We start from the raw sequence: 15,133 nt of genomic DNA, 5'->3' as shown, positions 1-15,133 counted from the left end.
GTCACTTGAAAATGTCCATGCACATGTACATGTATCTTGTACTGATTTAAAATCAAATTTCTGATCCATATAATATTAAACCTCTACCAAATTAATCACTAAAAAATAACACCGACTGAATGGTCATTTTCACAATATTCTCTTTATTTTCTAAATAAAAAGGTCTACAAATCATGTATTTCGCTTTGTAACAAAACCTGCAGCTACATCATATGCATGAGACATGTAGAAATGAACTCAATTAAAATAACGACATTACACAGTGAACATTCCGTATGTCGTTTCTATACAGTGTGTATAGGTGTACAAGATGAATGACATTTGTTTATCAAATTCAAAATTTTTTAATTTGCAATGTATAAGCCAACTGAAAAGGGGAATTATTTGCTGATAATTATACTCCGAATAGAACCAAATAAGAAAAGAAAACTAATTCTGACCATTACTATGTTCTTTGGATGTAGAATGATTTCCCTTGATTACTGAGCTCCATCTCATAAAGAGCTTGTTCCGTGTATAACAGTTTACGAAGCTGGGCTCTTCTAACCTGAAATAAAACAACAAATTTCATTCATTACAACACCAGTTCGTGGAAATTGAAGGTCTGAGGGCATAACCGACTTATGTCGAATTTTAGCGCGGCTTTCGATTTCGCACGGATTTGTCCGAATTTTGGCTCTCCCTGGTTTGGAAAACATTTCGCGGTTTTACAATCGTGGACAAAACTCCTTGAGAAAACCAAACACGAACAGAACAAAAACCACTTGCCTACTAATCTCCCTCCCACCCCCTCCCCCTATGCAATGAGAACCGAACACAGACAGCCAAAAAACCACTCACTTACTGTTTCTCCCTTCATAATTCTACAACAGTTACTTCTCCCTTCCCCCCTCCCCCTTATGCAATGTTGATGTGGGAAGTGATGCTTGCCAGGAAACTGTTCGTGACCCAAAAGACAACATTGAGTCAGGGGGAGGGGGAGGGGGAGGGGGAGGGGTATTTGGTAGTTTGCTTGTGTACAAGTGAACGCGCTTGGAAGGCAAATTTTTGATAGGTTTTGTCCACGTTAGACTCGTTTTCCACATTATCGGTAGGCTAAAAGTTTCCACTGTCCACGAGCCGTGTTTAGTCGCACCAGTTGTTGTTTCTATAAGTAACGTTTGAGATGATATCATGGTTTGCTTTTGCGGGTTGTAACAAGCCCAAAATAGATCAAGGCAGTCGGGATAAACAACTTGCGTATCGTACTGGCTAGTTGGTTTCGCTTTTGTTTGGTGAAGTTTGTAAACGCACCGACATCTATGGATCTTTTGAAAAGTTATGAAATTGAGGAATGCAGTTCACAGGAACTGGTGGAAATGTTGTCCAAAGAATCCGTCCTTGGTAGTGATGACTGTGCCGTGATGAATTTTTCAATTCGATTATCAAATCCCGCAGGAGCATCAGAGACAAATCCCGCCATGTGCAAGGTGTTTTGCAAGCCTTAGTTGTGGTTTGCCAGGCTTGAAATTCGGTATGTAACGATTAACTTGACAATTTCAAGGCAATGATTCAATAAAAGTACGATTAACATAGATTTTCAACGGTTAACACCGACTGCTGGTAAAAAAGAATACTAGATAGTCTTTACCTTTTAATAGAACTGCCGTTAATCGTTGTTAATCGTTGAAATGGCAACATGTCTTCCTGTTAATCGTGTAGAATGCTAGTATTTTGCGTTATGAAGAGTGATATGTCGACAAACGGGACATAGCTGGATTTTACGCCAGGAAATGGACACATTTTCTCTTGGAGGATGTAACTGTTTACATTTCGGACATTCCTGTCACGTTCGTATAGTAGTTTGTAACAGAATCAAATAAAAGCGTGACAGCATTCTTTTCGTTGCTCCCGCGAAAAACACCGCTTTCGTGTGCCGTGTTTCAAAGACAACGAGTGTATATTGAATACAAGTATTTAATCCTCAGTGCATTGTCCTTTTGGTCATCCAGTGTCTATAATGTTACCGATATATCTTTACAAGATGATAAAATTTCTCAATGGCATTAATACGAAACACAAAGCGGCGTGAAAAAATACTGGACAATGGTTTTCAATCGAATTGCGGTTCACATGCAAAAGTTTGCACAAATCCGAGCTACATCGAAAAACGGGCTGAAATTCAACATAAGTCGGTTATGCTCCCAGCCCTTCAATTGTGACACTTCAGTCACTTTACTGGGAAACATAGTGGCTACAATGTACCTGGTGCACAGGTAAAGAGCTTCTGTTTGGTCTAAAGGAGCCAGCTAGTACATTTATTTATTACATTATAAAATTACATGTATGTACAGCTGTATTTGTACAACTGGTCTATTTTCAGACATAATGAATTCTACTTGAGAAGGCACTTTTAGAAACTGGCTGCTGAATATGTAGTACATGTACTTGGAGACCAATTATTCAAGTTGGCTCTTAAGAATTTAATTATTTTAATTAATTTGTGGCAGGGTAAATTGATAATTCTTCAGTTAAGCAGACTTTGAATTTACGTTTGTGAAAAAGATTTAAATACTGCGCAGCGGAGTTAATTAATGAGAATTTAAGATTATAAAATCGACGCTGTTAAAGAGTTTCAAGCAAAGTTTCCGCAATGCTGCCTTCTTCAACGGTATACATGTAGTTTTGTACCCTGAAGAAGGCAGCATTGACGAAACTTCAGTTGAAACTATTTTAACAGCCTCGATTTTATAATCTTTAAATTTCAGACTTTGAATTTACCCCTATTTGAAGAGGATAAAAAGGGCATACATAAAAAGTCAACTTCTGTCCACATGATCACTGGCAAAAATTACAAAAATGCAGACATTACTGAATGATCATCATCATTGTCATATCATCATCATCATCGTCATTGTGGAATATAATATAATTTATTACAAAAACTTACAGCAGTCAGTTCTTTGTTTGCTAGTGAAAGTTCATCTTTTGTGTCCTCCGCCCACTGTTTCAGCAACCGTCTTTCACTGTTCTATAAACCCAAGAAAGGATAGGAGATAATATTGTGCAGTTCCAGAAAAAAATCCATACCCACCCCACAAAAGGTCATCAGAATTTCTTAGGGGGAGGAGGTGTCTTAAAGTCAAAATTTTAGAGGTAATGCATGAAGCTAAACTGGAATTTCCTAAGGGGAGCAGGAATGCAAAACAAAAGACCTTCTGTGGGGGAAGTGTGGATAATTTTTCTAGAACTGGACATTCTCCATACACTTACAGTGTAAGCTACATCTGTAGCAAGAGGGCAAGTTAAGGGGTATCGAATGGTCTCTGCAAGCATTTGCGAGCATGCGAGCAGTTGTCAAATTTTTTTGCGAGCAGCGAGCAGTTTAGAAAATACAGATGGCAAGCAGCGAGCACTTCGAATACTCTGTAAATTTTCCGCTAGCCGGAATCTCTCTTTTATTAATAGGATACCTTGTTTTGCTCCAAGTAAAAGCTAATAATCTGGCTGACACCTCCAAAACAGAACAATAGGTGCAAACCAAGGGCGGTTCAACCTAAGGTTCAACCAGTCCCAGCATCTTACTGCCCTGCTTGATGCCAAATTACGTCACGTAGCTTCACGTGAGTCAGTAAGGGTGGACGCTCAAGAACTTCAAGAGCTCTCAAGGAGATCTACTAGATCCAAAGCACGCGATCTAAAGTTTCCAACTCTTTCTAATCATAACTGATTTATCGTATATTATATGTATAAAAAAAAAACTACAAAGCAGGATTAATGAAATTTCGAGCAATCAAGCACATGTTAACAAGAATGCGAGTATGCGAGCAGTTGCAAAAATTTTGCGAGCACCCATGTAATTTTTGCGAGCAATTCGAGCAAAGGCTAAATTTTGCGAGCACTTTAAAATTGACTGGGACCATTCAACGCCCCTAAATTATATAAACTGGTTTTCACAGGAAGAGTTTTTTGTTTAATTCAAAGGTCAATGCATGAGTATAACAAAGTAGTCAATATTCTAAAAATACTTAAAATTTAGTTTGAAACTGCTCAAGGCAGCTGGATAAGTGGACACATTTATCTTATAAATACTTATTAATTCAAAGTGCGCCCCTCAGTAATCTGTCCTACATGTAAGATATTCTACCCCTACTGTATATGTACATGTACAGTATGCTTACATTTTGAAACCCTTGGTTTAAAATATATTTATTGTACATTGTCTCCTCTTCTACTAAAAATCTGAAGAGATGCCAGCACTCTCTGGCCATTGTAAGGCCTCAGCATGAGTTTTATGATGCTGGATCTCTAAATCACAGTTAAAAATAAATTTTTCCACAATTAATTTATACCAGTGATGTCCTGTGGAATAGATTCATCACCAGTATCACTTACTATCAATGATATGTGCATTAATGGTCACAAACCTCTTCTTGTTTTTCCATCCATTCAGAAATTTGATTAACTCTGATCTCACTGAAAAATAAGATAATAAAATGTTATTGACCATATTTTTATTGCATTGGGAGCAAGGGCATGTTACAGTTATTGACCATATTTTTATTGCATTGGGAGCAAGGGCATGTGATTTTCACTCCCTGCACCCAATTATTCTCCCAACCAGCCTACCCTGTGTACAAGCTTCCGCAGATAATGTTGATACAGTCAGTTGCTGTCCCTGCATGCAAATGCACATAATTATTTTGCTCTGAACCTTTTGGTTAACTTCACTTCACTCTCACCTCTTCACTTTCGCTTCTTGTTCAGAATTGAGCTCATCATTCTGAAACAGAAACAATTATATTACTTAAGCAAAGCTTCAATCAACTTTTTTAGGTTTTCATATGATGAACCGTTTTTGCTATAAATATCGTTAATGTAACACCAGTAGACTAACTGGTGCAATAATTAAACGACTTGCATTTTTACATTATGCTAATAAATTTAATTCTTGGTGCTTGTTTTCTACTTTCCAAGGAAGTTAAAGAAATCAAGTAATCAGAAGATTCACAGTTCAAGAAATCAAGAATATAAATACACCAAGTAAGCTTATATAAATAACAATTTTTTTTTTAATTGAAGAGTTTTAAGTTTAAAAGCCTAACTTAATTGTTAAATTGGCGTAACACTACGGCATCAGAATGGAGGCCTTCCCTTGCTGATTATAAGCGAACAATGTATATAATCTGCTCGTAATCATCGTGAAATAAAACAAGGCAAAACTTAGGAATTTACGTTAAATTTACGATTGCAAAAGTTGATCCACAAACCTTTATTCTTTCTTCTTGTCTTTTTAGAGCTTTTCGCAGATTTTTCGCTCCAGGTCGCTCAACTTCGTATCTGTAATTCGTTGCCATCGACATCTTGAGAAAACAGAGAGTCAAAATACCAAAATCTAAAGGGGAGATTAGTTGTAAAGACTCTAAGTTTGATGACAATGGCGGCTGTGTGCGCTGAAAACAACTTGGACGTTGTCCTGGCAACAGAGGGACATACTCAGACCCAGTCTTTTTGGACAAAAATATGAACACTGAGGAAATGGAAAGGAGAAGGGGTGGGAATGTGACAGTATCTGGACATGTATAAAGAAATCCTTTTTTTCTCTCACTTTTTCTCGCTCCCCCTCCCCGTTTACAGGCTACTGAAAACGAGCCGAAATAATGGCAATTCGTCGCCCAAAAAATCGAGATGTGCGGGAAAAATTCGACGAACAAAAGTTACCCGTTTGCCCCGCCTTCTCGTTTTATCTTTTTCCGAAGTCTCTCGCATTATTACATCTATATCCAGTAGGACTGGTCGACCGAATGGAGTCGATCGGTCGGCAATTTCTACCCTTCCCATTTGCCTTCTAGCTGTGACTTTTCCTAAATCGCTCCTGGCTAATGTTTCAACAAAGAGACAGCGGTTCCGTGATCAATTCCATAAATTCTGACGGCATTTCAGTAAAACTTCTCTTTCGTTTGTTTGTTGTGTTCTCTGTTTGCTCATGTTTTTGTTGTTCCTTTAGCCACAGTTCGTTCGTGTATCCGTCCTTCCTCCCTCGTTCCCTTCCTTCCGGAATGGAATTCCAAATAGCCTGCAGAACAAGCACGAGGCGAGCACGAAGCGCCCCTCCCGTCGCGCGTGACTTGCGCCCTGCGCTCGCCTTAATAATAATAATAATAATAATAATAATAATAATAATAATAATAATAATAATAATAATAATAATAATAATAATAATAATAATAATAATAACAATCTAATAATGCTTCAAGTTTCAAGTTTCAAGTTTCAAGTTTATTCAAAAATGTTTAACATAAAATTCAAAGACAACACTAACCCGCAAGTAGCTAGAGCTAATCTAGGCGGGTGTTTTTTATACGGGGAGCCCACATCACGAAAGTGATATTCATTGGGGCTCTGTGATTGAGGAAAAAAAATGTACGTTATGTTTTAAAAACTTACAAATGATTTAAAAATTACATATATTTTAAAAGTAAAAAATGCAAAGACAGCAATAAGGAATAATAATAATAATGATTACGCCTGTTCTGCAGGCTAATTCCCGAGGGCAAAAGTCATAGTTTAATCAACACTAACCAGAAAAGCGAACAACATAATCCATTGACAAACAATTTGAACCGAGGAGAAGTATTTCTAATTTGGGAGGAAGATTTTATATATTACGTCTACGTATCTTTAATTTGATTCATTCTTTGATGCTCACTTAGACTCTAGACTGTGAACAGTCTATTCATTACCTAACGGAAATGTTAGCTTCACCAAGTGTCAAAGCTGCGAAAACGCGCGGCGACCTTGGTTATCAAATATATTCCCTGCTTTCAAGAATGCTATAATTTCCAAAAGGCAGAAGTCGTAGTTAAATCATAATTAATCACAATTCTTATAAGAACAATGTTTCACTCAGGGCCAGATTTAGCTTAGCTTTCAAGACATAACTCGTTCAAAGATAAGAGTGCATTGCTTAATTCACTGTTCTTGACTCAAGAAGTTTTGGTTTCAATCATTTGTTCCCAGAAGGTATCGCGCGAGTGCTTCAGACACCTTAAGATCAAGGGCGTCTTCTAACCATAGCCACGCTGCCCTCCTTGGATTACATTCCAGAAATATGATGTCATCATCGGTCTCCAAGCAGTCGTAAGCTGCAAAACACAGGCCTGTTCTCTCGTGGAATTCCAGCAGACGCTTTTTAAATGACTCGGGTAGCTGTTAGAAAGGAAAAAAATAACAATAATAATCAGAGTTTTCAGCTGTGAAAGCGATAAGAAGCTGAGGGCGTAAAATAGATTTAAATTCAATGAAGACACATGCCAAAGCTGTATTTAATAACTTGTAATAATAACCGTTTAATCCACTTTCTCGCACGATGAGCACTAAATTAAAAAGTGATAGTTACAATGACAATAATATTTACCCGGGAATATTTATATCACCAACTAATTACAATTCAACTATACTATGAACGAAGCTAAAAATATCTACAGGTAAAAAAGTCCTCTGCTCTCTTTGTACTCCTCGATCTGTTAAAGAGGAAGTATCGCGGGAATTTGGTGTTATATCAAATACTCTAAATAGTTTTTGTTGTTAAACCAACAGAACCTAAAAATATTGTTCAAATTTGTTGCAGATTTTCCTCTCAGTGTTCAGTGCAGCAAGACTATAGATGAGTGTCTGTAGCCACAGATGGGACAGGGTTAGAATGGACTGCAACTTGAAAAAAGTTAGGCAAACTGTTTTCAAGTTCTTACGTTTTCGTTTCAAAAATGCACTGGAGCAGGTCATGAACAGGTATCACTGTACTGTTAACGGCAACTCCCCTCAGCTTATGCATTAATCAATTGAAGTCCCCCCGCCCCCGACCCCCGGGACATAGCGGGGATTCGGCCATATTTAAGAACGCGTTGGCCCCGAGGGGTGGGCAAATTAACTGTCGGGCTAATGTTAAATTCCCCGCTATGTGCCAGGGGTCGGGGGGGAGCGGGATTTCAATTGACTCATGCATTAGCTACTTTTAAAGCACAATCAAGCAATAAAGTCATAAAAATCATAATCCGCACCTGAGCTTCACTGTAAATGTGCTCGTCTCCGTACTGGCACCGTCTCCAATCCAAGCGGCCCTTCTCATCATCGAGCATCTGGGATGCAATGCGAACAACAAACAACTGGCGCCCAACAACAGTGATGCGTAAATCAGATTTCCTCTCCACGAGCTCCTGAAAAATGGCTGGAGCGTGAGCAATACCGGATGCAGACTCCGATAGAAACTGTCTGGTGATCTCGGTGGTAAAAACCACTGTTTCTGGACCCGGTATGTAAAGCCGATTTAAAGTTTTGAAAATTACCCGTCCGTTGGCTGCTTCGTCGAAGAGCTTCTCCACGGCAGTGGGGTTGTTTGTGATAATGGTCTTTGGCACAGTCAGCCCAACTTGTTGTGCAAGTAGCAGCTGGTTTGGCTTATGATACACCAGATCCATAGCGTCCAAGCGGTTCACCCAGCGTGCGTGGGATAGATACGATTCTAGCGAGCGGACCACGATCCCCCACTCAGAACTAATGTAGTCTTTGGCGATGTACTCTTTGAAAAGAATGTCAACAGGTGCTTATGCAGGATTTTTATTTTTTAATTTTTTTTTTAATTTGATGTTGTTAGTCAATGTGAGCCCTAGTGGATAATGACTTAATCCTACACTGCAAAACACCCCCCCCCCCTCCTCACTTTCCCTCCCTCCCCCGCCCGAACGTCTCCCACACATGGTCAAAAATAAAACAAGAAAAAGATCCGTGGACGATGATGGCGCCTAGCGGATTGGGCCTTTTCATGAACTGGTTACGTGAACGGTGAACAACGTCCTGATTAATATTTAACAATTATTCACCAAAGTGGAGGTGAATAGTGATGGATATTTACCGAGCTGCGAAGCGGCGAGGTAAATATCCATCACTATTCACCGACACTGAGGTGAATAATTGTGTAAGTATATACCATACAAGCTGAGTAAGGAGTGGACGAAAAATTACTTTATTTTTGACAATCAAATGGTGGGAAATTTTAAAATCTCGCGCGCTGCGCGGTAAGCGATTTCTTATCAATTGTAGAAAGTTCCGTCTTGCTTTCTTGTAGACAAATAAAACTTCCGGAGGCACTTGTTTAGTTGCTACGTGTCTAGATCTTTTCTTCGATTTTTTTTTTTTGTGAAATTTGTCCTGTTGTTGAAACCATGCAGCAAAACATTAGATGTTTCATTGTTCACATGGCAATTATAGTGCTCCGCAGTTTCGCAAACAATGCGTTTTTGTTTTTATTTTTATTTTTCGCCTTAGAACATGAGGTTTGAAAGATTAAATAACTTTCCATGTAATGCCGTCAAACCAAACTTTGTTGCCATTTTTGAATTTTTTTTTTTGTTTTGTATTTTTTGTGACCTCTTAAGTGACCGTGGCGAAACAGGAAGTCATGTTGTTTCTCTTCGGCTGCTCGGAGGTAAATAGTACTTTGCTAATCACCTCCGAGCTAGCCAATCAGCGCGCGCGAAAAGCACTATTCACTTGTGTGGTATGTACTAATGGATTATGACTCCTGATTATGACGAAGGCAGCGAAAACTTCACTATAAATGAATTCGCGTTTTTTTTTTTTCAAACGTCGCCGCAGTTATTCCAACTCGCTTTAAATAACAAATGTAGGTGAGATTTCCTGGAGTTGACTTGTTGGAGACCGCACCCAAGTTTAGAAAGAGAAAGAAAAATTCTCCGTCGTGTGTTAACGTCCTTCATAACACGTCCCATCGGGCAATTTCAGGTCCTAGTCGTGCAGTGACAGCACAGAAACGGTACCAAATTTAAAAGTGTAATGCACGTGCAGAGTCGTAGTTTTTCTTATTAGGCCTATTACCGTTTTTGAAATTCTCGTTGCCGTCAACGAGAACGTCAGAAAACAATAATTTTAATTAGTAAAACACTGGCTCTGCACGTGCATTAAACACTTTGCTGCATTTCTTTATAAGTAAAGGTTTGGTTATACATAGACAAGTAAAGATAAACGATAAAAAGGAACAACGTTTCGGGGTCGTCATGACGCCGTCTTTTGTAAAACTGACAACAACGTGAAATGACCACATTCAAGGTTTTATGGAGAACGTGAACGCATGTTGATTAATTTTTCCTTTCTCTTTTCTGGATAGTTCGGCCACATTACACAAACTGAAAAGGGTATAAATTAACTCATCGCAAATTTATTCAGAAAACGCGACGGTAATTTTTTTCCCGTTTCTGTCGGCGGCGTTGTGGTCTCTTTAGGTTCCTAACTCTTCCCTCGGTGACCCGTAGATGCCATCCCTGAATACACCCATTATAACTTTGTATCTCGCATTTTTTTCTTTTTATCACGTGATAATTATTTATCTCGAAATATTTTTTTCCACGGGATAATGGAGACGTCACGTGACCTTAAAGAGCAAACATTTCGTCTGTAATGCCTGCCTTGTTCCTTTGGACATCATTCTTTTAGCCACAAGCCTATGCTGTGTTGCATGCCTTCATATAAAATAAAAGTGTTGCACGAGCTCCTTCGAGCCCATTAAGTGCTTTTAATTATAGTTTTGCTCTAATAAGCAAATCTTTTAAAGACCTCTCTTTCATATAGGAGATTAGAGGAGGTTCCTTAAAGGTTTCTTTGAGCAAAGGCAGTTTTCCATAAGACATTGTTTGAGGTTGAGCACGGATGTGTTGTATTGTGTGTCTAAGGTCAATATTGTTCTTTGAGCTTTTGTTGTAGCATTTACCATCTCGCATTTACGAGTCATGTATCCTCGTGACCACCTGTTCATTTTAACGAGATAATAAAACTATCTCGGGATACTGAAAAATTGTCTCGGGGGTAAAAAAAATATAAAAGGGTTAAGGTCAAATAAAACTTCTCTCAGGATTAAAAATTATCACGAGTTAAAAAATATATATCACGAGATAAAACATAATCACGAGGAAAAAAAACACGGGATAAAAAATTGTTGCGAGGGATGGCACCTATGGACCATCGTAGCCCTCTCTAAAAAGATTTTTCCCCAATATTTAATCAATAACCTAAAATCTCTTTGTTGCCTCAAGGGTTTTAAAATGTCCCCACTAGGGAGGAGCGTTGCGTGACGACACTAAAAACGGCTGCGAGGGAGACTAGATCTGGCCTAGCCTGCGTAGCATCCGTTTTGATGGGGTTTTGTGTTGTTTTCGCGTAGTCGGCTCTCGCCCAAATATCTGAGCGGAAAAAATCGCACAAAACTCCAACGGAAACACTTGCCACACAGGTTAGATCTGGGCGGAAAGAAGATGTAAAGCAGAATTTCTTGTCTGATCTTATCATGCGAGTGAACACGCGAGCGCGCGCAATGCTTCTCGTTGGGAGACAATTTTCGCGCGCGGTTGCGTGTCTCGTTTAGTCTATCAGTGCTAGAGTTTAAAGCATCAAAAATGAGGGAAATTTGTCCATTTCAACTCACCTTGAAGACTGTCCCCCTTGGAACCTACGAGATGCCACAAGAACCATACAGTTGTGATGGATTCGGCAGGGATTCGTTCGCCAGCCACAATCACAAAGCAGCTGGGAGTACTAGTGGCATTCTCAGAAGTATTTCCGCGGGTATTGATATCGATGAAATTGCTATCACACATAGGATCGAGACGCACTAATCTTGCCTTACTGTCCAGCGCTTTCATGTGTTTTTCGATCACGGCTACGTGTGGGTCTTCTAACAGGTCGTGTCCAATAACCAGAATAACTTTTGCCATGGTCTAAAATCGTTCAATCGAACAAACGTGTATAAACAACTAAAATTTAGAATTACTAATGGGCGAGGGGGAAATTGAATTTTAACGAAACCGACGCTCTCCTAAGCGCACAAGTGACTAATAGAATAAGAAGACGAAATTCGTGTCCCGTATACCAATGTCATGGAAGGTAAAGAATCTTCTTCATTTACAATGATCAAGTATCAATCATGACCATCTTGTGATCTCGCGTGATCGCGTCAAGCCTTTTCAAGGGACTTTTCATCGGTACGTTTTTCATAAAGATCATTAATAAATAAATAAATAAATAAATAAATAAATAAATAAATAAATAAGTAAATAAATAAATAAATGAGTGAGTGAGTGAGTGAGTGAGTGAGTTATTTACTCAATCAACACACCAATATAATCAGAACTCCCTGCGTCCGGTTGTCTTTACTCTCTCCGGTTCAATTGCGAAACAACGTGTCTAAAATCACCCACCAAGTAGTTATTTAAGTTTTGTTTTTGTCTTTTTTTTGTTTTGTTATTTGTTGCTGCCCACACCGGCTGATAATCCTCAATACGAGGGTTTGTTGAAATGGTAAATAAATAAATAAGTAAATAAATAAATAAATAAATAAATAAATAAATAAATAAATAAATTACTGAATTGTTAATTAGAACGTCCTTATGTAGCCAATCAGATTTCTAGCTTGTTTTAAAGTCGATCAATCAGAGGGTTATGCTCATCAACAGTGTCGTCAGGGTACGCGTGTACTCCTGTGTGGTGTTAAAAACAGAGAAACTAAAACTAAAGCATGACGTAAGAAAGCTGACAAAGTCCATCGTCGACTACTGATTAAGTTAAAGCTCGCGATCACGATCAATTGCTCGCGCTTGGCCACGATAGCTTTCACCTTTGCGATCCAACGAGCTCAGGGTCATGGGGTCTGCGAGCCAGGTGTGCAAGACAATGCAATAATTTAAGATTCTGCAAACCTCAGCACTGGACACTACTTCTGTTTAGGGCGATTATGACTTAAAATTTTGTTTGACGCTCCCTTAAACCATATGAATTGAAACTTTCCAAAAACATTTGGGATTTTTTTTCTCGTAAGCCTTGCACTTGCAGATTGTATTCGAGGCAGAAAATACAAACCAGAGGGCGAGTGAACATTCGACAAAAAACGGCGAAGGTAATTAAAAAACTGACAACAGCACTGCAAATGACCTCCGAAACCTTCACTGTTGCACTAACTGATCTGTTTAACGAAGCGAAATGGCCCGTAAAGCAACCGTTTCTTAGTAGAACTTCAATTTCGTTTCAGGCTATCCAAATAATATATTTTAATTTGAAGGACAAACTGCAACATATTTAATTGTACGTTGTATAGTAATATTCTATGTCTATCGAGCTATTTAAAAAAAATCGTAATTTTTTTTAAATCGATATAAGCTATACCCGACTACATGTCACAAGGCTCGCTGGCAATAAATTTATGTACGTGTCCGTTTTGGATGTTTCATCCAGGACCCAATGGCCATGATTAATAGTTTGCCATAGCCACCTTCTAAATTTTACTTACCATGTCAGTAGCCGTGCTCGGTGTCCAACTAGTATTGAAAAGTCGCCGAGTTCAGTGAGATGAGAGTAAAGCGTTTAAAATTGTCATCCGTCAAAATTAATAAAACATTTTTCGCACTTTGTGATTAGCCGTCCGTATCATGTGGGATGCATCAAAAATCACGAAACTAACATGACATCATAAAAAAAATCTTCGTCCTCTGGAGAGGGATCAGTAGGGTAAGTCCCGCGGCATACCGTGTGATACTCAGGTGGGATACTTTACGTTATTTTAGCCTTTTCATAGTATAATGATATTATCATGACATGTTCGAGTATCCCGAGTTGGGGGAAAGTGATACGGTACTCTTTTTTACCCCTGTAGGATAAATATTTAAATTGTCTTCTGGTTGTTGTTGCAAAGCGAAATCAGCAAGATCTAGCAATATTTCTTAATTGTTTTTAACGAAATATTATAATTCCACTACAACTGTTGGCGGTGAGGGTAAAAGGCGGAAAGAGGTTGCGGAATGGTATGTGGAATGGCGTGCGGAATGGCATAATTATGCGAAATACGATTTTCATGTTTTCGCGCCATTTTATAAAAGCAGCAGCTTTTTTGATGCTGCGGACTCTTGCTAAATATTAACAACAATTCGAGGATTTGATCGTCTGATCGTTGATTTGGAAGAAGTGAGGGTAAAGAAAGCGATGAAAACTGTTTATAGTTTTCGCACTCAAGGAACTATGAGTAAATCCGTAGTAAATTAAATTTCATGTTCACTTTACTCAATGCGACTTCGGTTGACAAAAATAACGTGGCAGCGTGAAGTCTTCTCAGGACAAAAATTGATCCTTTACCGAGGGCAAATGAAAAACATTTTTTCTTTTTCTTTTTAAACCCTCGGTAAAAGATCAATTCTCATACCTTGTATGCCCGATGATTCATTTATCATGAGCGGGAAAATGAACAACAATTTGACCAAAATGCATTTGTGATAAGAATAGTTTCACAACCTTTCAAACAACCAGTGTCGATAATTAGACACCATACATGTCATCTGCTTTTTTGCTCTAGGGCTTTTTCGCTTTTAAATCTCATTTTAGGTTGGGACGTCTGGCAATGAAAGACCTTAATTAAAGACGGATATGTTTAGTTCGATAACGCGTAACTGAACTATAGCTACCTGAATCGCCGTATTAAATAGCTAGGTAGCTAGCTCAACAGCTCAACAGTGACTTGCGTACTCTTCGCTCGACGAAAATGTAAGGTGAGAAAAAGTAGAACATATTTTTCCCATGAGTTGTACAAATTGTAACCGTCAAAGAGTCTGATAAAATGACCGAGTTTAAATTTAAAATTTCTCACATAATAGTTTTGGCCTTGGACTGATGTTATTTCTCCAGTCTGGTGTTGCTTTTTGTCTAGGCTACTCGCTGCCACGTTCTTTTTGTCAAGTAGAAATTTAATTTATTCTTAGTTCCTTGAATGCGAAACTTAATCGATTTCTTCACTGTCACTTCCTAACCAGCGATCAGATATGTTCTATCCCTGACGTATATTTTCTAATCCTAGATCTGTTGTTTGGTTGTTTAATAGTCCGCAACATCGAAAAAACTGCTGCTCTTATAAAGTTGGCGCGAAAACAGGATGCGCTCTTCAGTTAATTTATTCCCCGCGTAAATCGTATTTTGCATAATTATGCCATTCCGCACGCCATTCCACATACCATTCCGCAAACTCTTTCCGCCTTTTACCCTCACCGAACTGTTGGATATGAGGTGATTATAACCAACTCGGCGCGTATCTATCATCTCATATCCA

General features: G+C 38.6%; 2 protein-coding genes across 3 annotated transcripts; both read right to left on the bottom strand.

Annotated features, from left to right (window-relative positions):
• Positions 1–123: 123 nt before the first annotated feature.
• LOC146467409 (uncharacterized) lies at positions 124–5,906 on the bottom strand. The gene is made up of 5 exons (XM_085125902.1): positions 5,250–5,906; positions 4,722–4,762; positions 4,407–4,455; positions 2,930–3,010; positions 124–547 (listed from the first exon to the last, which is right to left on the bottom strand). Exons 1-5 carry the CDS (start codon positions 5,340–5,342, stop codon positions 446–448), a joined length of 366 nt encoding a protein of 121 aa, XP_084982028.1. The 5' UTR covers positions 5,343–5,906; the 3' UTR covers positions 124–445.
• Positions 5,907–6,236: 330 nt separating this feature from the next.
• Positions 6,237–13,461, bottom strand: LOC146467408 (uncharacterized). 2 transcript variants are annotated; one of them, XM_085125892.1, is made up of 4 exons: positions 13,331–13,461; positions 11,474–11,765; positions 8,040–8,557; positions 6,237–7,188 (listed from the first exon to the last, which is right to left on the bottom strand). In XM_085125892.1, the coding sequence occupies exons 1-4, from the start codon at positions 13,331–13,333 to the stop codon at positions 6,982–6,984; spliced, it is 1,020 nt and encodes a 339-aa protein (XP_084982018.1). In that variant the 5' UTR covers positions 13,334–13,461; the 3' UTR covers positions 6,237–6,981. The 2 variants fall into 2 exon arrangements, with proteins under 2 accessions (XP_084982018.1, XP_084982019.1); XM_085125893.1 differs by lacking the exon at positions 13,331–13,461 and having other exon boundaries at positions 11,474–11,948.
• Between the last annotated feature and the right edge of the window lie 1,672 nt (positions 13,462–15,133).

Source organism: Pavona decussata, unplaced genomic scaffold (genome assembly GCF_977016875.1).
Source record: "Pavona decussata unplaced genomic scaffold, jaPavDecu1.1 SCAFFOLD_136, whole genome shotgun sequence".
Lineage (NCBI taxonomy): Eukaryota > Metazoa > Cnidaria > Anthozoa > Scleractinia > Agariciidae > Pavona > Pavona decussata.
The sequence above is the reverse complement of the archived record's forward strand: the minus strand, read 5'-3'. Positions and strand labels throughout refer to the sequence as shown.